This window comes from Archocentrus centrarchus, chromosome 15, assembly GCF_007364275.1.
Source record: "Archocentrus centrarchus isolate MPI-CPG fArcCen1 chromosome 15, fArcCen1, whole genome shotgun sequence".
Classification (NCBI taxonomy): Eukaryota; Metazoa; Chordata; class Actinopteri; order Cichliformes; family Cichlidae; genus Archocentrus; species Archocentrus centrarchus.
In genome coordinates, this window is record NC_044360.1 from 8,956,075 (window position 1) to 8,980,532 (window position 24,458).

At 38.6% G+C, this 24,458-nt stretch overlaps 3 protein-coding genes across 5 annotated transcripts; 2 read left to right on the forward strand and 1 right to left on the reverse strand.

The window, feature by feature from the left end:
- Positions 1–605: 605 nt before the first annotated feature.
- On the reverse strand, positions 606–10,046 carry nphp1 (nephronophthisis 1). Of its 2 annotated transcripts, XM_030748117.1 has the most exons (21): positions 9,721–10,046; positions 9,213–9,274; positions 8,769–8,829; positions 8,400–8,533; positions 7,961–8,171; positions 7,066–7,167; positions 6,682–6,824; positions 6,467–6,512; positions 6,243–6,330; positions 5,479–5,573; positions 5,260–5,388; positions 5,003–5,050; positions 3,807–3,881; positions 3,552–3,662; positions 3,307–3,389; positions 3,080–3,156; positions 2,848–2,947; positions 2,571–2,683; positions 2,417–2,490; positions 2,122–2,166; positions 606–1,485 (listed from the first exon to the last, which is right to left on the reverse strand). In XM_030748117.1, exons 1-21 carry the CDS (start codon positions 9,784–9,786, stop codon positions 1,207–1,209), a joined length of 2,142 nt encoding a protein of 713 aa, XP_030603977.1. In that variant the 5' UTR covers positions 9,787–10,046; the 3' UTR covers positions 606–1,206. The 2 variants fall into 2 exon arrangements, with proteins under 2 accessions (XP_030603977.1, XP_030603978.1); XM_030748118.1 differs by lacking the exon at positions 5,003–5,050.
- Positions 10,047–11,385: 1,339 nt separating this feature from the next.
- LOC115793457 (C-factor) lies at positions 11,386–21,836 on the forward strand. The gene is made up of 5 exons (XM_030748467.1): positions 11,386–11,726; positions 11,984–12,161; positions 12,327–12,339; positions 20,587–20,668; positions 20,817–21,836. The coding sequence occupies exons 1-5, from the start codon at positions 11,400–11,402 to the stop codon at positions 21,006–21,008; spliced, it is 792 nt and encodes a 263-aa protein (XP_030604327.1). The 5' UTR covers positions 11,386–11,399; the 3' UTR covers positions 21,009–21,836.
- Positions 12,359–20,222, forward strand: LOC115793456 (uncharacterized). 2 transcript variants are annotated; one of them, XM_030748466.1, is made up of 10 exons: positions 12,359–12,618; positions 14,017–14,112; positions 14,821–14,958; positions 15,070–15,248; positions 15,330–15,466; positions 15,785–15,878; positions 16,062–16,391; positions 16,471–16,636; positions 16,712–16,836; positions 17,415–20,222. In XM_030748466.1, exons 2-10 carry the CDS (start codon positions 14,019–14,021, stop codon positions 17,730–17,732), a joined length of 1,581 nt encoding a protein of 526 aa, XP_030604326.1. In that variant the 5' UTR covers positions 12,359–12,618; positions 14,017–14,018; the 3' UTR covers positions 17,733–20,222. The 2 variants fall into 2 exon arrangements, with proteins under 2 accessions (XP_030604326.1, XP_030604325.1); XM_030748465.1 differs by lacking the exon at positions 12,359–12,618 and having other exon boundaries at positions 13,353–14,112.
- Positions 21,837–24,458: the final 2,622 nt, after the last annotated feature.

Genomic DNA, 24,458 nt, shown 5'->3' on the forward strand with positions numbered 1-24,458 from the left:
CTATAGCTCATTCTTTTCAGTGTCAGAATGTGTTGTGGGATATATGTGAGGAGTTTAAAGCAACATTTCCTACCATCTTTATATCATGAAGTCAGTGTAAATAATTTCAAAATTTTTTAAAGTTCTTATCTCATAAATAACACCTTAATTTCTATAATATGTTAAATGTCTGAACTGTGAGCCATGATTAAAGAAGATTTAAATGCTGTTAAAAAATATTTAAGTTTTTTTTTTTTTTTTTCTTTCCATCATGGAAAAGTACGTTGAACTGATGCGGAGTAATAAATGTTACTTTAGAAGTGAAGCCAAGACTGACTGCGCCCAAACTGATTCAGCCTCCCAGTGCTCCTTCTCTTATATACCAGGATATAAAAAGAACACAGCAGGCTAATTATTAACTCTGGGCACTGTTCTGGTGTCCCGTAACTCTACACTACACACCCACACACAACTGATGTTGAACTAACGGGTGGAGCTCAGTACCCAGTAAGATGACAGGGCTGAAAAAGCACCTTTGTGCATGTAAACAAGTGCAAAACAAAGCCTCACATGAAATGAATGCAACTTTTATTACAAAACTAAAATTAAAACATGCCAATAATGTTACCATTTATTGTCATTTTTTTTATTACTGTAACTCATTTTTTTATGTTTAAGACAGAACCTGGACTCTGTGATTAAACATAAAATAAATAAAATGTTATTTCACTACAACACAGGCCACGGTCAGTATCTCATATAAACAGAACATACACAAACAAGTGCATGCTCTGTATAATTTAGCATTTCCTGTCACAAAGCAGAAGGGAGGCTAGGAGTGTTGGGCAAGTCTGGTGAAATGTTTTTTTTCTTGTTTTCAACAAATTCAGTTAAAAACCAATGAAGAATCGCTCCAACTTATCAAAATGTTGTCTTAGTGTATCTAAAATGTGATACAAAAAGATCAAATACATGAATAAATACATGAATGAGCAACCAGGTTACAGGATGTGATATGCTTGTACTGAAAAACAGCTACTAAAGAGGAAGCCAGGTCTTGTAGATTTGGACCAGTGCTTGTTTTGGTCTTCTTCATGAAAACGACAAACAATTTTAAAATAATAAAGATATAGAATATTGCCACCCTTAACCTTTAAATATTTTCAAACTGTATGTAAAAATCAAACTGATAATTAAATTATGAGCCAGAGAAAGACGATATTATTGTTACCGCGCCAAACGGAGGAGGTCAAAAGTTAACTCTGTAACATCGAAAGCGAGATGGGCGTGAGCGCCATCAACAAAGACCTCAGGAGCTCCTGATTGGCCAGTATTGTTGCGGTGGTTTTTTAAAGTTTCCAGAGTTGCGTAGATGACTCTTGCACGTTGCGCTTCAGAAGGCGGGTCCGCCCAGCGATGACAGGACAGTGAGGGTGAGTGGAGGAGGAAATACACAGACAACATGTAGACTTTAACAAACTCCAGCTTTCGATAGGACAGGTCCCTCTGCAAACACACATGGAAGAAGCCGCAGTTAAAGTCACATCTCACTGACCACACAAAATATTCTCAATTCTTTGCAGAGACAAGCCACCCGATCCATCACACTGGCAGCATCCTCTACAGGTCTGTGCTGTTATTGCACATCCAGAAATGTGCTTCCATCATCTCAGAGAGCATTAGATTGATTTAAATTCACTGACCCAAACAATGAGTGCTTCTTGCCTAAAGCTACCCTTTATTTAAATGAAACCAGAATGCAATGATCTGCAAAGCATTCAATCCCTAAATTTTATTACAAATGACACAAATACATGTTAAATGTTGCAAATGATAAATATGTTATTTAAAATTTAATGCCAATAATATGTTTCAAAACAGTTGGCACAGGCTCGATTAATGCTGAAATATATATATATACACACACATACACACAGGTTATGCTTCTATCCAGAAACAGTGGGAGATATACCACTATGACCACTGTACTGAAACTAAACTTGAAACTTGAACTCAGCAGATACTTAACAGAAAAATGCAGCTCCTCAGCTTACACATTTTATGACTGTTGCATTCCATTTTTAAATATATTTGCACAAGGTCAAAACAGAGTTGTACAGTTACACACATACATGCACACACCTTCTGTGCTCTGTTCATGTTGGTCTCAGCATCTAGCCAGGCACTCTGAAAGAAAGCACAATTATTCATAGTTTTTCTTGACATCAAACAAACGTGGTGGCTCACAAAGCTCTTAACTCTAGAATACTGTCATAATCACACATTTTTTTGATTATAAGAATATTAAAAAAAAAATAGGATGGAAATCACTTTCAACAAGCAGAATTCAAACTGTACTGATCAAGCAACAAAACACAGAAGCAGTTCACAGAATCTTATCTGCAAGACAAATGTGACCACAGCGCTCTTTTCTCACCCTCAGAGCATCTAACAGGTCTGGCTGGTCCAACAGCTTAGGAAAGGTTGATAGAACAGGACTGCACATTAGATCTGAAAGAGAGAAAGAGGTGTTAAACTTAGAGCTGTGAATACAATCAGTCTGGACAGGAACCACTGACAGTGAGAGCAACCTGCATTCTGCATGGTAGGCCTGTCCATCAGCAGTGCGTCTGCGAGCAGCTGCCTGTGCAGAACCAGCAGATGGATGCAGTTCAGACAGTGGAGGAGATTATCTGGAAGGAGACTAAAGAGAGAAACATGTCACAAATGTATACATATATGCATGCAAGGATTTGTCTGAGATGAGCCAGGAATGGGTTCAAATAAATCAGGGAATGCTTTATGGATAAGATATTCCACTGCATGCATTCAAGCACAGTGGCGGCTGTTTCTCACTGATCTTCTAACCTGAGCTGTGTTTGCATCCGGCTGTTGGCTGATTTCAGCTTTACAATAAGTTTGGGCTGCCGCCTAGCTTGGAGCATCTGCTGGAAGACACCACTTGGAGCTGAAAGGGTAGGAGACACACTGATCATTACAACCTCAAAACTATTATTTTGTTGGGGGTTTTTTTCCCCCCTCATGTTATTTTCAAAATTTACATAATCTTTCATGTCTTGAGTCTGCTGTTTCTCCTTACGTCCTCTAGTGGCTGATGCCTCCACTGCTACATCCTTCTCGTACGGAGTGCCACCATTCACTGGGAGTTCATAGGTCCTGTACACATCAGGTAATTATTAAATTTGCCTTTAATAAAATCTAATGTCAGTCCTGGTGGTAGGTGTCATTTCACATCATTCAAACTGTACATGTCTAAAGAAAAGAATTACACAAATATATTTTTGTGAGCTTCTTTTGCCTATGTACCTGTTTGGGAGAGGGTTTCCTGCATCATCAGTCAGTTTAAGGAAAGCCCAGCCACAGCTCAGGTCTCCTCTCTCCCCAGTAGACTAAAGCACAGACACACACATGCACACACAGTGTTTTCCTTTGCTTATAAGTGTCAACTCCTATAAAGGAGGGATTTTATCATCCGTCTCATCAAAATAAACTTTTTTATTTTTTATTTTCTGTGTCATCCGTGTAGTTTTCACATTTGTCTGTGTCCTTACATTTCTTATAAAAGTGACTCCTAATTCAAAGAGGATCCCGAGGTTAGGAGACGTCGAGTCGCAGCGCAGAAAACACTCTCCATCCAGGAGGGTGGGCAAGATACCCGTCACCTTGAACAAACACATGCTGAGTTTCAGATTTCTGGCTTTTGTTTTTTTGTTTTTTTGCAGATTAGTAAAACCACCAGAGCCTGAGCACAATGTCTGTAATCCAGCGTTTATTGTAAGGTTGTAAACACAGAAACCTCCTCATACCCTCGGAGAGAAGCTCCAGGTCTTTGGGCTCTTGGCGTTGTAGGCTGCCCTTACTACATGGATGTTGCTCAGAACCTGGAACACAAGTGAAACTCATGTAAAAAATAAATAAATAAATAAGAGAGAGAGAGAGAAAGAAAAGTGGATAGAGTGAAATACGAAAAAAAATATATAATAATCTTCCTGTATTATGTCAGAAATGTGTTCTCTATAATCTGAGCTGAGCTGACATGTGACTGTTGTATAAGCTTGCAAACCTAAAGGGACCCATAAACAAGTCTTTCCACTTAAATAATCAAGGATGTGAATCACCTTGTGTAACACAACAGAGAGAGTTTAGCTTCCTCTGAACAACTAAGCAGAGGTTGTTTATTTTCAGCTGTTTATTTTCATTTACCCGTTTATCTATTACTTTAATGTAGTATGAATGATCATAGGGGAGGTCTTTATCTGTAGGGAAAGCTGGAAAACTTATAAAATACAGTTAAGTCCAAAATTTATGCCCCCCGCCCCCCATCACATTTTTCAAAGCCGACCAGTGGGCCAGACTAGAGTCTCTGTAGGGCTGACTCTGGCCTCTGGGCCCAATGTTTGACACCTCTGTATTAACTAATAAAAAAAAGCAGAACTAATTAAATTACTTCCACTGTGAAGAGATTTAAAGAAGGTAAAGAAGTATATGAATTTAACTAAAAAAAGAGCATAATAATGATCACTCCAGCCAAGGGGCTAATTTTTCCCTCATTCCCACCGCAGAGGAGGACATTTTTGGTAGCTTTTGCATGCGGACGTGTGTGCGTGTCATTCTGTCTGTAAACACAATAGCTTAAAAAGTTTAAAATTGATTTTGATAAAACTTTGTAAGGGTGTAGCATCGGGTCATGTTAGCAATCCAATAAAATCTGGCTTACATCCACCAAGGTCTTCAAGGTCAACTTCATGATTTATTGGTAGAATATTGACGAAAAGCCTTATAACTATGATTCTTATAAATGTGGTGAGTATTGTCAACATATAGAAAGTACAATATAAAGATTTAAAATTTCATGTCACATTTGACCTCTGACTTCTTTAAGGTCAATAGATTTATCTGAAGGTCAAAGTGATAATAATGAAATATAGATTTATTTAAAACTATTTCTATCTGCCATTGTCTGTATATCACTTCCTATAGGGCGTTTACATGTCACACCTACCTTTCTTTTATTTTTACCCCAAAATGTGTGATATCTGTAAAGAAAGTACTGTCAAGAGAAAGAGCTGCCTAGTTAGTTACAAATATACTGTAGTATACTATTATATAATAAGCTCAAGTTATTTATGACCAGTTATTTACAAATCAATACCTGTTATTATAATAAATTATATAATTATGTCCTTGTTTTTGTCTTTTGTAACTGTAACTGACTACAGTGTCTGGAATAAAGGTATACAGCAGAGACAGCCATGATACCTGAGTTCCATCAAAGGCACAGAGTCGGATGTGCCGGCTGAGGACTTGAACACCAACCCCGGGAGTAGGAATCATCCTGCAGCCCCACAAAGTGAAACAAACACTGGTGTTGACCTGCCGAGCACGAACCTACACAACAGGAGATTCACACAAAAGGCAGGTCTATGACAGCTTTCACCAGTTAGACTCAAAAACACGCACACAGAGGGACACGCTCACCTTGCCAGTGTCTGGGTCCAAGAAGAGGTCTTTAAAGGAGAGCTGTGACTGGCTGAGCTGAGGCTGAATGTAATGACTTCCTCTGTATGTTACACCTAGTAAAGGACACAAAGGGTTACAGCTTTGCCTTTAAGTCATGCAGTATTGGTCAGATAAGTATTAGTACTTACAGTGAAAGGTGCGTACACTATATTGTTAATCAACTGAAAATGCAGCATGTATAGGGTAAAAAAAAAGCACCTATCTTACCATTCAATCTATTGTTATCTTAGTGTTAAAGACAAGTTTCCAATTAGCTGCAACAATTGTTTGCTTTTTCAAAATAAGAATGTGACACATTCTGTGATTCCTGCTTCACAAATACAGTGATTTGTTGCTCTTTTTTGTCATAGATGATATTTAATAGAATTTTTTTTTTTTAGTTTTATGCCCTTGATCACTGCTCTCAAATTGAACTGGTTACTTAGAATCAGGGAAATTTTGATTCACATTGTTATTTTGCTATTTTGTAGAAAAAGTATAAATTGAGAAAGTAACAGGCAGAAACTGAGTAACTGACAATGAAAACACTGTTTTGTCCCAGCACTATAACAGCTGATTAACCTGTAAGATTATCTCAGGCAGCAGGAAGGGGGTTCAGGGCTGTTCACCACCAGTCAACCAGCAAGCTAAGATTTACTGAATTCTGCCAATGCTTCCAAACACAGAACCCACCCCGGCTGCTCTCACTCTCACACACACACACACACACGCTGCATAATGACCTTCCTCCACCAGTAGTTTATTGAGAGTTGATGGTCTGAATCCTGAAGGTATGGCACCCATGGCAGATAGCACATCTGTTGCATCAATCTGTCACACAAAGTGAAAACAAAAATAAAGAGATTTAATACAGAGTTAAAAATTGTGGGTTCAGTATTTGCTGTTGGCAAAATTAATAGCAGCTTCACTTCCTGTAGTTATAATTGTAGAGTACAGAAGGTTGTACCTCAGTCAGAGCTTTTTTGACAGTAGACCAGTGAAAATGTGTAGCTCTGTCAACAAAAAAAAAAACAAGAAAATTAAAGTTTCTCATTAACAGTAATAAGTACTATTTGTATGTTGCAGTTAATCTGGATAAATTTAGTAGCCAAAACTATCATCAGTTCGAACAAAGTGTCATTAAGGGAAACAGAAGCTGTCATTAAATAAAAAAAGTTGAACCTCTGTTTGTCTCGATCATCAGTTAATTCTTCACCATCTTGATCTTCCTCCTCTTCCAGCTCCTCATTTTCATCATCACCATCATCATCTTCCTTGGAATCATCTTTATCTTCATCATCTTCATCATCAACACTAGCGCCAATCTAATGCATTATAGTTGCATTTAAAACACAAGCAATCAAATTCTGTTATTTTTCAAATTCATCATCTAAATATAGTAACATAATAAAACAAATATGGAAAACTGCTGCAAAAGCCCGAAGCATATGCATCCTAGCAGCCTGCATCTTAATGTTCTCAGTCATGTTTTATAATACGTTCTTTAGCTACATGTCTAAATGAAGAGTCATATTGTTGGACATGACTGTGATGCAGTTTTTGTACCTTCAGGTAGGTTTTTGGAACCACTCCTCTGTTGCCTTTGGTGTCCTGAGCTAGCCACCATCCATCTGCTGTCTTCCTGATAATCCTCAACACCTCCCCCTTCTGAAACAACAGGCCACAGAACATCATGCAAATTCACATTAGTCATATATTAGTAACAAACAGATGAGAAAAATGGTTAAATCGCTCATCACTCTGGAAAATGAATTCCTTTATATGATGATTATGTGAATGCAAGTGTGAATGCACGTCTATCCCTATGTGTTAGTGACACATTGGTGACCTGTCCAGAGTGTACTCAACCTCTCTCATTATGATGATTAGTAAAGCTTATACATGCCATCACAGTGCATTAAACTGTATACGAACATGTGCAAATGTCTACTAGACACACCATAGAAATGCCTGAAATTAAATAAGTATATAGTTTTCAAGACTATTTAAATCACATTTGTTTCATACTTCAGCCCTGCCGGACTGTAGACAGTGGATCTGGATGGCTAGAGCTCCATCTTCTGTTGAAACTAAATATTATACAGTGCCACCTTTTTAAATGTAAGGGAAAAGAGTGCAAGCTCTAATAGTCCAAAATATATTTACCTGCTCATCACCAGTAAAAAGCCACTAACAGTAACAGAAGCCTCAGCTCCCTTTTAATTATCACATTCCTCTTCTCTTCACCATTTACAAAAAAGATTCATTTACAAAGAGCGAGGCTACATTAAAATGTCTTACAACAACTGAGCCTACACTAAGAGAATAATTTGTCACTCAGTTTAAACTTCACTCCAGTTACTGTGCAGCTTTTAAGAATGTAGGAAATCCAAATGAAAATAGTAGTACCACTTCTTTACACCACTGGACGTTGCTGACATGAAGCCTGCCTGTACTTTACCCGAACAGACAGATCTCCTTCCTGCTCTCCTTTGAAATCACTGAGGACCACGTATATGCGAGGGTCTGACTGAGATGGCGGTTTCACATCTCTCCTCTCATCTTCATCATCGCTGCTATCATTTTCTACATCCTCCTCGTCACTGTCATCTTCATCATCATCGTCGTCGTCTTCTTCAACACTATCCTCACTTTGTGCCTTTGAAACATTACTGTGGATCACAAAATAGTGACATGAAAATGGCATTCTTAGGTCAGATTTTTGTCACTAACTGTGACAGGTAAACTGATGTTTTACAATGGATAATGCAGATTAAATTCCTGGGGATTGCTGGGGAAATCAAGCCACTGCAGCATGGACCATAAAGTATATAAACAGATAAGAAGAGCAAAGCCCCTATTCCCTCTTTTATTCTTTGCAGTTAACACAAGTCACTGACCCTGCTTCAGTGCTGGGTCCTGGTGGTGACAGCTCCATAGAGAGAGTGTTGAGACGCTCCAAGATATTTTGCACTCGTCGCTCCTCTTCCTGTTTCCTCTGATCATAGTTCCCCACTGGAGCCAGCTCATCAGCCTGAAAGATCAAGTAACAGCTTATGATGTCTAATTAGTTGCACTGCTGCCAACCCTACAACATTTTCCACACAGAGAAATTAATATCTTGATTTGGTGTCATAAGTAATGGCAGTTACCTTTACAAAAACAAATGTTATTAGTCAAGTAATATCACTGATTGCTTGCAATTGTTGGCATCTAGAGATTAAAACTCTACTTGTTCCAAAGAGTTTCTTAAACAGTAGAGCACTAACCTTGGTCAGCTTCTTCAGTGTCCTTAGTGTGTCCTCTGCTGACATTTGCAGTTCTTGGCATCTGTTTGGAGGTAGAGATCAAATTTTAAAGCACTACATAAATTAGATGATTGGAGCACGTGGTAGAGCGGGTCTTCTACCAGTTGGAAGGTCGGTGGATCATGCAGAAACATCCTTGGGCAAGATACTGAACTCCCTGATGCATCCATCGAAGCGTGAATGTGTGTGAATGTTGGAAAGTGCTTAGGCATAGATAAAAGTTCTGTATGAATATGTAGTGGAAAGTGCTTTGAGTGCTCAACTGAGTAGAAAGGTGCTGTTTAAGTACCAGTCCATTTAACTCCCCCAACAGGAAAAACGCAAGCACTTCAGTGCTAACACAGATGAGGGTACTCATTTTAGAGTAAGGAAGAGCACTGCTGATGCTCTGTCAGAGCTGGTTACCTTCGAAAGGCCTCTTCAGTGGATCCAGCCTGACTCTGCACATCCTTCACCAGACTGTCAACCTGCGAAAGAGGAATAATGAGAAAAAACGTGTTTAAATCCATGTGCAGTTAAGTGTTAACTAGCAGCACAGTATACAGTTTGCTTATACTTAATGATTTTTCCATTTCGGTGGTAAAATAACTATACTTGTGTTAAAAGAAAAGTTAGCGTTATCAAAGGCGCTTTTTTTATACTGTCTTTTTTTTTTTTAACCTTTGTTTACACTGCGAACGCAGCAGCGTATAGGAACTGAGTTGATACAAACAGATGCTAACGGATATTGTTCACAGCTCGAGCCACGTCTGTAACGGGCTTCAATGATGAAAGTGCTCAGACACACATGTTCAAGTTAAAACCTGTGAATCACTTCATTAAAAAGCTCTGATGGTACAGCATGTGCTACAACTGTCTGATGTCGAGTCTAAACTGTTGCAATGAAGTTTAAAGGCGCCATTCTTTAACTGACCTGTTTTTTTATTTCCTCCACTTCTCTCTGGGCCAGCTGCAAAGGTCCTCTTCTTTTTAGTGGCATTTATACACTGTTTAGGGTGGTACAAGCCATGTGTTAGCTAAAATCCCAGCTTGCTAGGTGACGCTAGGCTTCGAAAAGTTGCTAGGCAACTGACTTCTTCTTCTTCCCCGGATTAATTTTTTATTTTATTTTCAATGTAATAATCCCGCTTCTTGTGTGTTTACTTGTAGTAAACATATTTAGCTTAAGTATTTATGCTTTATATGTCATGAAACTGAATTAACGAAATATTAATACAGACTATTTGACCAGCTTTTTTCGCAATTATTGGCAGCTGGCATTAAGCTACCGCCACCTACTGGACTGGATGATGATGCCTGATGGAAAAACAACTATGTGGTTTAAAAAAAGGATTTGTTTGACAGCACTCACTGGATTGACCAATACTTGAAACGATGGTAAAGCTCTAAAAAAAAAAAAAAAAACTTAGTGAAGGTCTAAAAGAAGAATTGTAGATTAAGACATTTTAACACCACTTATTAAGAGATTTAAGTGTGTGTTTGTATATACTTGAGCCTGTATGTATACTTTTGACACTGTGTGGATTAGAGAAAATCCAAAATAAAGTCAAATTTGTGCAAGCTGTACGGGGCAGCATGGTGGCACAGTGGCGAGCACCTTTGCCTCACAGCAAGAAGGTCCTGGGTTTGAATCTACCATCTGGCTGGGACCTCTGTATGGAGTTAGCATGTTCTCTCTGCGTCTTCATGGGTTTTCTCCAGATACTCCAGCTTCCTCCTAAAGACATGCAATTAGTGGGATTAGGTTAATTGGTTATTCTAAATTGTCCATAAAGATGTATGCTGTACAATCATTCCACCCTGGGGGGAAAAAGAACAGCAGCTCAACGAAATCATTAAAGGCTATGATGACTGCATGTAAACTTCTGACCACAGCTGTGTATGTAACACATTAATATACATAAATAAGAGACATTTTGATATGTTTTACTCAATTATATAATTTAAAAATGTCATTTTAGAAGTACAAATAAACTGATATTCAGTAAACTCACTTTTCAGCATGTACTTTTTTCAATGAAATGCTCCACATTTGATATTGACCATGTTTTCCATTATCCCAACATAATATCCAAATTGCTACTGTAATAACATTTATCTGTATATGAAAATAAAGAAATTTGCCAGATCTGGCAAAAGAAAAGAAGTTTACAGAGTGAACCATTCAGTAGTGTCCATAACAGGGTAAAAATCCAATGGTTCCCTTTAAAGTTGTCTATCTTTTTTTTCCATTTCCTGTCTACGCCCTATTAGATTATATGATACGCTTTCAAAGGGCACGTTCAATGTAGAGTTGTGTAAGTGCTTTCATAAAGACCTATAGAGGGCGCACGTCCCTTGCTTTGCCTTGCGTGTTGCCTTCAATATCCCTTGTTAGTTTTTCTTTTTCAAAATTTAAAATGTATAATTTCAAAACACACATCACAGTATCAGCGTTCTCATTTATGATAAAGTTTAAATGTCACTTATGAGCCCTATTAAAGTCTCGTTCGGCAACTGTTCTCGCTAAATTCCTCCCAAATATATATATATTACTACTCTTAGCGTGACAGTGAAGGCAGCAAACACTGTTCGTTATGTCATTCATCTACCATGGCTGCGCCCATTGCTCTCATCCAAGGTGCAAGCAGAGGACTGGGGTTTGAGTTCTGCAGGCATATACTTAAAAATAAAACCCTCGCTACGGTTGTAGCAACGTGTCGAAACCCGGACGGGGCTGCAGATTTGCGGACCCTGGTTGGCCAACATCCGGGTAGAGTGACGGTCCTCAGGCTGGACGTGAACCAGGAGAATGACATCCGCGGAGCTGCAGAGATGGTTAAGGAGAAATTCAGGCAGCTGGATCTAATCGTCAACTGTTCGGCGATGCTTCATCCCTCGGGGAAAGGAGAGACCAGCCTGAGAGAGGTTTCTGCACAGGTGAAGTATTGTTTTTCTCTGAGAAGCCACAGGATTGGAGTAAAAGCTCTTTCAAGCTCTAACCACTGTCATGAGGTGTGGAGACAAACTGTTGTCTGCATACAAACTGCTTGCACAAACTTAGAGTCAGTGACTAAATCATCACAATATTACAAAGTACTTTAAATTTAGGGTTGCTCATGTAGTTTCTTATGACACTAAATTCATTAAACCTTAAATATAAATAAGTAACATTTGTTTTTTTTCTTCCATTTCAGGGCATCATTTCCACCTTAACGACCAATACAGTGGGTCCCCTGGTCATGGCCAAGTATTTCTCTCCCCTCCTTCTCAAGGGGAGCGGTGGATTTGGTCAGCAGCCTGCAGAGAAAGCCAAGCAGCACAGCGGCATCATTGTCAATATCACAGCGAAAGTGGGGTCCATTGGAGACAATGGTATCTGGTGGCTTAGAAACACTTTGTGCATACATATCATGTAGCCTGCACCACTGTTGCAGGACAAGCTCAAAAAGCAAATATTTGCCTTTTGTTAATCTATAATGTATATGCGTGAGATGTGGTAAGAGTTTCCTCCCTAACCCCCACACACTTTCCTCTCAGGTCTTGGTGGTTGGTACACAGTAAAAATGCCAGTGTTAAAATCTTAGGTGTAGTGTTAAATAAAAAGTGTTGGTGTTGTATTAACAACACACAGCTGTAAAATAACACTGCCGGTGTAAGTTCTTACATATTTAAGTTGTTAAATTCAAGCGTTAATTAGTTGGTGTTGCTTAAGCCACGCCTTCGCTTTACGGCTGCAAAGTGCCGTCTGCTTTCTGTCGGTTTCCAGCAGTCGCTCGGTCGGACATTACCGTTTCTTTTAACCCGCAGAAGACAAAATTACTTCCTAAAGGTAAGCTAAATGTCCAGACTTGATGTTTTGATAGAAATGTGCTTTTTAGTTTGTGACATCAAAAAATATACTATATTTAACCTATTTTGAATGGAAAGTTCACCAAATTCAAGGTCCCGCCATTTTACCAAATCTAGGGAGCGGTAAATTTGAATTCTAATGTTATATTTGGTCAGTTCTAGTAGTCATTTTACAGCGTAAATATGACACGTCTGGCGGTATGGCCTTAAATATTGTCGATGTGTGCATTTACAAAGCTAGCAATACAAACTGCTAATGAGCCTTCAAGAGGACGTGGGGGACGTTCCCTCCAAAAACCATGCTAGCTAGCATTGATCGCCAGGCTCTGAACCTTGCTGAGGCGCCCTCGCGCACGGCTGAGGATTTCATAGTTTTACTTTTGGACCTCTGCTGTCATTGCATTTAACAAACAGGAGCTGACTCCGTCTGGGCTAGCTCGCTATCATCGCCGTTTGCGCTTATATCATTTAAACAAAATTTGCCATCTACCACAGAGCAGGGGCAGTTTCATTCACAACGGGTGTGCGCACACTTGATTTCATGGGCTACAGAAATCAAAATGACAACCGGCATAAACGGGAGAAGTTAGAGGAAAAGGGAAGAGCAAAGGAAAATTTCAGGCTTTCTATTTAAAAAAAAAAAAAATCAAAGCATGAAAGGTAAATACCAACCTTCATGTATTTTGATACACAAATTGAACATTTAATGCAAAATTTAGGGCTGCAACAATTCCTCGAGTAACTCAAATAATCCTAAAAATCTTCGATACAAATTTGTTGCTTCGATGTTTCCTTTTAATGCTGCAGCTTAGGTGTCTCCGTGTAAGCGGAGCATTTCATTCACATTAGGGACCCTTTAACTGGAGTGGATATTCGCTGGCAGGTTTTTCCACGCCCCCACTGCGCTGTGCTGTGAGTGTGCGCATGTGCGTTGTACTTGCTGTGCAGAGAATGTTAGTTTATTTATTTATTTATTTTTTTTCTTTTCAGCAGCTGTTTTAAGTGATGTCTGCACTTGCGCAGCCATTACTGAGATGGTGAGCTCAGGTGGCCTGAAAGGAAACGTTTTTCTAGTCCAAAACAGCAGGGCTTGTTCCTGTAAACACAGTTACGGACTTACAGAGACAGAGAAAAATGAGCAGTATGGAAGTTAAAATATGCAGATGAACTGTTAATATGAAAAATAATTTCTTATCCGATTACTTGATTAATGGATGAAGTAATCAATAAAATACTTGATTACAAAAATAATCCATAGTTGCAGCGCTACTTGTGTTCAGAAAGCTATAGTCAAACATTAGTTTTCAGCACCAGTGCTTCTTTAAAATATCTGTAATGTGTTGTCAAAGCTTGGAATGTGTCCATTTTTGTTCTGGAGAAATGCTGGTGCAGGTGGAGCATCAGGCAGTCCAGAAATGGGTTCGGGTTCCAGTGACAGATGACTGCTATGATTACTTGAAATTCATTCAAGAGGGTAAGTTCAGTGCTAATTATGTTGATATGGCAGCTGCCATAAAATAAAGCAAGCTTAGTTTTTCTAACTCAAATGTCTTTCCCCATCATAAAGATAGTTTTTGGCCTTTAGGAATCTGCATTTTAATCAGCACCAGTGCCGTGCCTTTGCCAACAGTCTGGGACATAAACTCTGGGAAGTCATGTAATGGAGTTGAAAAATGAACAACTCTTAACCAATTTCAAAATATGTTGGTGGGTTCTGCTAAGTGTAATTGCATGTTGGACCTAAAGGATAAAATATGGTCACTGCATAAATAATTATTGGTTTGGAGGATGGCATGTCAAAACTTGGACAGGGATAATTTATGTTGCCCAAAAAAGAAGATGTGGATTTGTCTAACAATTCTTAGTAGAAAGATTTAGGCCCATCTATGTGTTCCTCATGTCCAGCCTGTTTATTAATTCCCCTCTCTTTATTGAAGTAATGAGCTTTGTTGGAGTAATAATTCATTCATTATTGTTCATAAAAATGGTTATGTAAAATTTTGGTGAACTGTGTTCAACAATAGAGGCAACACTTCATGATAAAATTTACTATTTTAACCAGCAGCTCATTGTCTGAAAATGTTATTTGAAATATATTTTAATTATAAATGTGATTGTCCCTTTACAGTTCTAACCATGTTTTAAATTAGCAGGTTAAGATGAGTTTTTTGTTCCCTTCCAGTTCATGCTAAATTCAACTTGGCAAGTGGAGTCTCTGTAGACCTGAAGGACTCATCTGGAGTCGATGTGGATGCTGATATTTTTGATGAACTCCTGAGGTCTGCTACAGTATCTTTCAAAGTAGTCACTGAGCGCTTTGGTAAGACATAAAAGCATTAAAACAAGTGTTACTTCTAATGCATTTAAAAATATATATAAAGCGAAAGTTATTTTAATTTGTTTACTAATGAAGTTTCTAAATTTTATACAGTGGCCCCTGTTGATCAGAGTGAGGTCACAGATGCTTCCTTCAGTTCTGAAGATGGCTCATTCTCGTCAGTCGAGTCTCCAAGCTCAGCAAGCTCATCTTCTACAGTGATTACAGAGAACACCAAAGCACAGAGAAGACGACTGGTTGAAGGACCACCTGACAGTGAGATGGCAAAAAATGTGAGTTGGTTCAAGGTTGGAAATAGAACGTTGATCCATTTTTAAAATTCATAGCAGGATGACATGTGAAATCTGTTGCAGATTGTCTATGTAGCTCTGCACCAAAAACCAGGAGGAGAAGATGTAATAAAAGAGTACAACAAGACCAGAAGTCTCTCTGATCCAACAAGAAAGAAACTTGTCAACATTTTAGTGGCGGATATGATTGAAAGTCATGGGTATGTAATCAATAAGTCTCAGCCATCTGTATGGGGGCGGAATTTAACCTTTATTTTTTCAACTGGTTGCACTGTAATTTCATCTTAGTTAAACACATACATGTATGAAATCCACAGAAATGTCAGAATTATTTGAAAAACAATTAACATAATGATTATTCAAATAGTTTGTAATTGCTGAGAAGGGGCTTAAGAGGTTTTAAGTTTACTTATTGAATACATTAAATATATAATTTCTATTCATAACCCTTTGCACAGTTGGTGTGTTTGTTTAATCCCTATGTGAAATGGCAATATTTTTATTGAATTGTTTTTTAGGAGAGTCCCTCCTGTCAACATTCGCATTACCTACGCCCTGGGAATTGTCACCCTCTTCCCCAGTTTGAAAGATAATGGCTCACCGACTGGCTATGTGAGTATTAATTTGCAGGAACCCTGAATGTTCTCTTCTTGGGTCAAAATCTGTTTGGACTTTTATTAATTTGGGGGGGGGGGGGGGGGGGGGGTGTCGATTAACCGTTGCAGCCCACCTGTAATTGTCCTTTTGAATGGAATGTAATAGACAGTTTGTCTTGTCTGTTCTGTTCTGTGATAGGAGCATTACTATGATCCTCTCAGTGGACAGGGCTATCTGGCCTATCGATTGAAAACAGTTCAGCGTAACACTGCAAGTGACTTCAAGAGGAGCTCCAAGTCTGCTCATCAAGGCGGTCCGAGAACTCTGAGGGAGACCTTAACATCTGAACAGCTGTTTGGTGATGGATGCAAAGAAGCAATGTCCATGATGAAACATTCATCAGACCAGGAAGTTGTCAGGGAGAAAATGAAGGCAACATTTAAGCATAGACAGAATATGCTTCATGATCTGGACCAGTCATCACTCATCTTGGATCACTTCCCAAGATTCTTGGATACACCAGGCTTAGTAAGAAACTCAGACAGATTTAATTAACTGATTGATTTGTTGAATTGGATTGTGATGGCATTTTTTTTCTCTGTGCTAGATTGAGCAGGACTTCATCATGCTCTTTGGAGAAGACATCTCGGGGAAGTTCATCGCAAGATGGCCAACATTCTATAAACCGAGGGTCACCACTGTCAGCAAAAGCCTTCGACAGAGTGCTCATCTGGATGACCTTCTGTCCACTCAGGAGGAATCAAGTGATTATGGTAGGTATTAATAGATCTCTCTACATATGCATTTGCATGCTGTGATTCTTAAGATGGTGTGTGTTATTTCATTAGAATGGGATAGTGACCTGGCAGCTATTCTCCTGCTGGTTCATCTCTTGCCTCCAACCGCGAAGGGGAAAAGACAGGGAAAAATTAGTGCACCTGAGGCTGCTGACCGTGTTATCAAGTTCATGAAGGTATGTTTTTGGCATGAATTACTTTGCTTCACTTACAGTAAATAGGTCTCACTTTTCTAAAACTAAATTTAAAAAGTGAAATATCCACCCATCCATTCACTTCTGCTTATCCTATTCAGGGTTGCGGGGGGGGAGGGGCTGGAGTCTATCCCAGCTGACATAGGGCGAGAGGCAGGGTACACCCTGTACAGGTCGCCAGCCTGTTGCAGGGCCAAAACAGGGAGACAGACAACATCCACACTCACATTCACACCTATGGGTAATTTAGAGTTTCCAATTAACCTAACCCCAGTAAGTGCATGTGTTTGGACTGTGGGAGGAAACCGGAGTACCCGGAGGAAACCCACGCAGACACGGGGAGAACATGCAAACTCCACACAGGGAGAGAGGGAGGGGCCTGGGCCAAGGTGGAATCAAACCCAGGCCTTCCAGATGGTATTCTAACTGAGGCAGCAGTGCTAACCACTGTGCCCCCCCCCCCCCCCCAAAAAAAAAAACCAAATAATAAAATGTCCTTAATTTGTTGCTTGTGAGGGAATAAGAGCAATCATTTCTAACATGCTGTCTCTCAATCTTAGGTGGGGACAAGCATGGCGACCTTCCTTGCCAAAGTTGGATCTGCACAGCCCTTCCTCCTCTGCGTTGGAGAAAAGAAGAGCAGGATACAGAAATTCTACATCATCCTGGATCAGAAGCCCATTCCCTGTGTGGCACAGACTGCAGTGGCTGCCTTCGATGAACTGTTTAAGGCACACTTTGTGTTTGCTGTGTCCTATGATGCAACCCTCCTCAACTTCTACACATTCATCCAAACAACGGTTTATGGCATTGATGTTGCAACAACAAAGGAGAGCCCCAGAGTCAAGGAAATTAGAGTGAGGATTAACAACACTTGAATATGCTAACATGTTACATTTGTAAGGTTCAGCACAGAAATTGTTCAACTCTTTTCCAGCATTTGAAATTTAGTCATGCTTTGTATCCAGGGCACAAATTGCGTTTGAAATGTGGGGACCATGGCTGTTCATCTGTTTTTTACACGTATTCTGGGTTCAAGAAGCACTTGCTGAAAGCACATGGAGACACATTTGCCACAGATTCTGTTTATAAGGGCAATGTTGGTACAGATAGTGTTGAGACAGATGATGTTTCTGCTCATGACCCATTGAGTAGCTCTTCTGTTGGTCAACAAAGTCATGCTAAAAAGAAGCAGTTAATGGATATGTGTAGCTCTGTTATTGCCCAAGTTCAAGCAGCTGGAGTTTCTGAAAATATTGTGCAGTCTTTAACTTGTTCAATGGAGGAGGTTGTTAATGATGTTCATATTCAAGCACAAGATGCCGTTCTTAAGTGTCTTTCATCTGAGGTGAATGAACAAACCTTAAACAAAGTCAGAGAATGTTTTGAGAACATAGAAAATCCATTCACACACCTTAACACTGAAAGAAAGAGGCAAAAGTATTTTGAAAAAAAATGGAAAATTGTTGAACCAGTAGAGCATGTTCTTGGAGTACGTTATGATACACGTTTGGATAAAACCACAGGTGTATACAGTCAAATTCCTGTTAATGACAAATTTATGTATGTACCTATTTTAGGAACTCTTGATTCATTGTTCACCAACCAAGAACTCAGTACCTGCTTTCAACAGGTAAAGTGTCATGAAGATGGGATATATAGAGACATCAATGATGGTTCCTATCTCAGAAATCACTCATTATTTTCAGAGCAAGAACATGCACTCCAAATACAGCTGTATTACGATGATTTTGAAACGGCAAATCCACTGGGACCCAAAAGGGGTTCACATAAACTTGGCTGTATTTATTTTATTTTAAGAAATTTGCCAGCTAAACTCAATTCAGTTTTGATGAACATTCATCTAGTTTCTCTTTTCCATGCCGAGGACTTAAAGAAGTACGGTTTTGGTCCAGTCTTGCAGCCTCTTGTTAATGACTTGAAATGTCTCGAGACAGAAGGTATTAAGGTCCCATTTTCTGATACACCATTAAGGGGTTCAATTGTTCAGGTTACTGGTGATAATTTGGCATTGCATAGCCTTTTTGGCTTGGTTGAATCGTTCAGTGCAACTTACTGTTGTCGATTTTGTTTAACTGATAAAACAAAGCTTCAGTCAGTATTCAGTGAGGATGACCAAGACCTAATTTTTCGCACAAAAGAGCTCTATTCAGAACATTTCAATGCTGTGGCACAAAATCCCATTCTTGTCCATTCTTTTGGTGTAAAAAGAGAATGTCCTCTTAATGCACTGCAGTATTTTCATTGTTCAAACAATTACGCAGTTGATATTATGCATGACCTTTTGGAAGGTGTTGTGCAGTATGAACTTCAGCTTCTTTTTCAGTACATGGTTAGGACTTCCATAGATTTAAACACCCTTTCAGAAAGGATACAGAGCTTTAACTATGGATACCTTGAGAGAAACAACAGACCTAGTGCAGTCAAAATTGATGGTAGCAATGACCTTGGCCTCAATGCTATTCAGTCATGGTGCCTCTTACGCAATACACCCTTGATTTTTGGAGATATAATTAATAGGAATAACAGCTACTGGAGGGTAATTCTTCTCTTGATTCAAATCGTCAATATTGTGTTCTCACCAAAAATCACAGATGGTATGACTTATTTCTTAAAGCATTTGATTTCTGACCATCATAAACTCTTTAAGTCTGTATTTACAGACAAGAAGCTGATTCCAAAACATCATCTGATGATTCATTACCCCAGATGCATCAGAAAAATAGGACCACTCATCCATGTGTGGTGTATGAGATTTGAAGGTAAACACAATTTCTTCAAGAAATCTGTGAAGAACTTTAAGAACATAACCAAAACACTGGTAAAGAAGCACCAGAGGCAGCTGGCTTTTCATTGGGAGAATTTTTACTTTCAAAGGTTTCAGTTTGGTCCTCTTAAAGATTACCCAATAAGTGAACTAGATTTCAGTGAGGTCTTAAGGTCTTGCCCCAGGTTGAATGTGCCTTGTGTATCCACAGCTTCATGGGTGAAAAACTTTGGAACAGAATACCATATTGGAATGATTGTCTGTACAAGTACTGAAAATGAAATGCCTGTTTTTCAAAAAATTGTTAACATCATAGTCAAGGATGATGAAGCATTTCTTTTGACTGCTAAAGTCATTACAGAGTATTTTGATGATCATCTGAATGCTTTCAGAATAGAGATTGTGGATGATGTGTTTGCTGTTATCTGTATCTCTGATCTGATATATTATCAGCCTTACGACAGGCAGTTTTCAGCTGACAGTGATGAAATAACATATATTGTGCCCCGCTGCTGTTTTATATGAGCTGTGCATTGAAGGTCTTTAATATTTAAATGGGTTTAATAAAAGTTAAACTTTCCATTTCTGTGTAATGTTTTGAATATTTATTATATATTTTTCCACTGGATTTGGTTTGTATTGACACCTTGTGGTGTGCATAATTTACCTTTTTAACACCACATTTTGTTTTGTGAGTAACACTATACTGGTGTTACTTTTAACATTACGTTTTAACACCAACACCACTGTAATGTTAATGTGACACCTGGTATTGTTGAATAGTAAACAATGTCTGGTGTTAATTTAACAAAAAAATGGGTGTCAACCTTTTAACACTTTCACAAATGTTATTTTAACACCAGGTAGTGTGGACACATATAGACACTTTGTCGGTGTTGAAATTAACACTGTGGGTGTTAAATTAACACTGGAATTTTTACTGTGTACAGCTACAGAATGTCTAAAGCAGCTCTCAACATGGCCACTAGGAATTTGTCTATAGAGTTAGGCCGTAGTCGACCCAAGGTAACAGTTTTTATAGTTGCTCTAGTAAGTTTAATTATATGTTACTGGTGTTTGTATCTATCTTTTAGATAGTATGTTGAAAGTTTGATGGATTATGCCCTTATACATAAATTCAAGACCATAATGATTGTCTTCTCTGGTTTTCCAGGTGGTGTGTGTGTCCCTACATCCAGGAACAGTGAACACAGACCTCTCCAGGCCTTATCACCGGAATGTGCCAAAAGACAAGTTGTTCAGCACTGAACACTCTGTGAACTGTCTAATGAACATCATAGACACACTGAATATGGAAAAGACTGGAAAAGCGTACAGCTGGGATGGAACAGAACTTCCATGGTAGAATTTCTAAGAGATGAATTTCTCCACCTCTGGTCTTGATGTTGAATCTTGAATTGAATCAGTGTTCAGACAGTGTGGAGATGAAGTGGACCTCACACTAGAAAATCCTCAGAATTGAAGCCATTGCTCATACTCAAGTGACAGTCTAAATGGTCAAAGAAAAATCTCTTTTACTACCTCAAAATTAGCACAAGTGCTTAAATCATCCAGAACACACATTTTGCCAATACTGGCATCACAGTGGTCTTGATATTTGATGCAATTATCATATAATTTAGCACAGCTCGTTTTGTTGGTCGAAATCATGTAATATCTCACTAATCTTGACATCTTTTACCCCCCCCCCCTTTTTTTTTTCTGTGATATCAACTGGTTTATATTAAAGGTGTATAACTTATCTGACTGTTTAAAACTTGTTAAATGCCCACAGTCTTCTGTAAGCAACTGAAAATCAGAGGGAAGTTTTACCTCATCACCTCATTGTCATTATCTGCATCGTGCAAAGCAACATCTGGATAATTTTAGAAACATGTAATGTGGACAGATGTTGATGATTGCACAGGTGGAATTATTCCTGTAGGACATTCTGCATTATATTATACATGCTTCCCTTAGGCAGTGTAATTAGAAATTATTGCATACATTTTCATGGTTATGCAGATGATACTCAGCTTTGTCTATCCACAAAGCCAGATGACACACATCAATTAGTTAAACTGCAGGAATGTCTTAAAGACATAAAGGTCTGGATGACCTCTAATTTCCTGCTTCTAAATTCAGATAAACCTGAAATTCTTGTAGTCGGCCCTATGAATCTTAGAAACATGGTGTCTAACCAGATACTTACTCTGGATGGATCCAGAATATAATTTAAATTCTCCTCACATACAAGGTCTTGAATAATCAGGCCCCATCTCATCTTAAAAACATCATAGTCCCATATCACCCCAATAGAGCACTTTGCTCTCAGACTGCTGGCTTACTTGTGGTTCCTAGGATACTTAAGAGTAGAATGGGAGGCAGAGCCTTCAGCTTTCAGGCGCCTCTTCTGTGGAACCAGCTGCCAGTTTGGATTCGGGAGACAGACACCCTCTCTATTTTTAAGATTAGGCTTAAAACTTTCCTTTTTGATAAAGCTTATAGTTAGGGCTGGATCAGGTGACCCTGAACCATCCCTTAGTTATGCTGCTATAGGCCTAGGCTGCTGGGGGGTTCCCATGATGCACTGAGTATTTCTTTTCATTCACCTCTTTTTACTCTGTTTATACACCACTTTTGTCCTGTCTCTCTCCCCTCAGCCCCAACCAGATGACTGCCCCTCCCTGAGCCTGGTTCTGCTGGAGGTTTCTTCCTGTTAAAAGGGAGTTTTTCCTTCCCACTGTCACCAAGTGCTGCTCATAGGGGGTCGTTTTGACTGTTGGGTTTTCTCTGTAATAATTGGATGGTCTTTACCTTACAATATAATGTGCCTTGAGGCGACTGTTTGCTGTGATTTGGCGCTATATAAATAAAATTGAATTGAAATCTTATCTATTTCAAGTAACTTAATATAATTGCCTTATAGATACATTTGAAAGAATGACAACATATTTTGGGAGGCTGGTAGCAGAAGTCTCAGAACTTTCACCAATGAAACTGATTTCAGTTCCATGTGGGACCCTGACTATAACAGTTTTATATGTGTTTTTTTTTATTTTATTTTATTTTATTTTTGCCCACAGTCTGGTTAGGTTCAAGTACAAGAACTATTTAATTAAGTTTGGGAAAAGATTATGGATTGTGTAAAAACAGACAATTTCACAATATCTACCAGTGATTAAAAACTTAAGTTTTGTAGTTACCAGCCCCCCTTTGAAAGTTGTACCATATGTCACAAACAATAAAAATAAATCAAAAATGTATGTCCTACACAAAAAAAGAATTGCTCTTTTTTTTTTCTTTACATTTTGTTGCTTTATCAAGAAATGCTTGTGAGGTCAGGCTGGTACAAGAGAGCCTATGAATATCTCAGAGCTACAGCGACCTGCAGAGAAAAGGACTCAAAAGTCCTCAATCAGGAAAGACCTTATTAAAATGTAGTGTCTTGGTAGAGTTCACAATGCCAAAATTACTTTGAGGGCTTTCAGTGTTTCAGATCCATGAAATGAAACATATGCATTTTTTTTTAAATCATGTTAATTTTAATGTGCATTTGCTTTAGGGGGATTTGAACAGAAGCACATTTGTGTACAGCTGTAACTTGTAACTGTAACCCAGTCCAATGTTTGTGCTAAGCTACGCTTCTGAGAGCAGTTTTTATATTTCTATCTAAACAAGGCACATATCCCCCAATCTAGAACTTTTAAGTGCCAATGTAAGATATTCTTTTTTAAATAAGTCATGTTTTTAAAATGAGATTATAAGCACCTAAATTACTGTATTTATCAAACTAGTATAGTTTTATCAAGTTTCAATACAACACTGAATCTTTACCAAAGGCTACATTCAGACAGCAGAGATTTTTGATTACAGTATGTAACTCATTTGTGCGCTAGAGGTTTACTGCAGTTATGTAGCTGACAGTTTTGGTGTGTGCAACATCCTGAGTCACGGGGGGGGGTCACATTTTAGATTTATAACCTGCATAACAGTGACGATAATGCCATAAGGAACAGTTTTAACATTTGTGACAGACTGGCTTCTATAGTATATAAAGCTGTTTGTTTTCCTTTTTTGTGAACATTTGCTTTGACGAATAAATCTGCTGAACTATATTCAAGTGGGTGTGTTATGTTTGTGGAAGCCACACGGACAGAAGAAGAAGAGCCTTAAAGCACTGTGGGCTACAACTAACTGGCTGGGTAATGACTGAACTCAATCCTGTTAAGGGATTTTTACACAACGTTGACCTGATTCCTACCAAGTCTGGGTTAGCAGGCTGTCTTTTAGACCTGTACTACAACAATATAGTGGAACCAGTAAAATAATATTCCTATGAGTTATGGTAGCTTATTTGGCTACTTTTTTGTTTGCTTTCAGTCCATATTAGTGTCAATTTGTTTCCACAGTGGGTTTGCTTGTTTCACCTTTGCTTTTATTGTTTGAAAATATTTCATTTGACTGTAGTTTATATTACTTTCAGTGTTAGTTTGAATCTTTTTAACTACTATAATAACAATTTTAATTAGTATAATTAGTGTAGGTTTAATTAACCACTATAATCTCAGTATAAACCAAGCACAACTTAACCAGAAGGTGGCAGCAATACAAGAGCATCAATTCTCTTGATTTAAAAAAAAAAAATCTGGCTTCCTCCTAAACTAGGTTGTCACAAAATGGGAATTTTGACATGTTTGTCTGCTGTAGCATGATGCTGATTCTCTGTAACTGCAGTGTTTAAAAGAGTGGAAAGGGGGTTGTTATAACTTGCATGGATATACAACCATAGCTGAGACTGTCTGCACAGGAAACA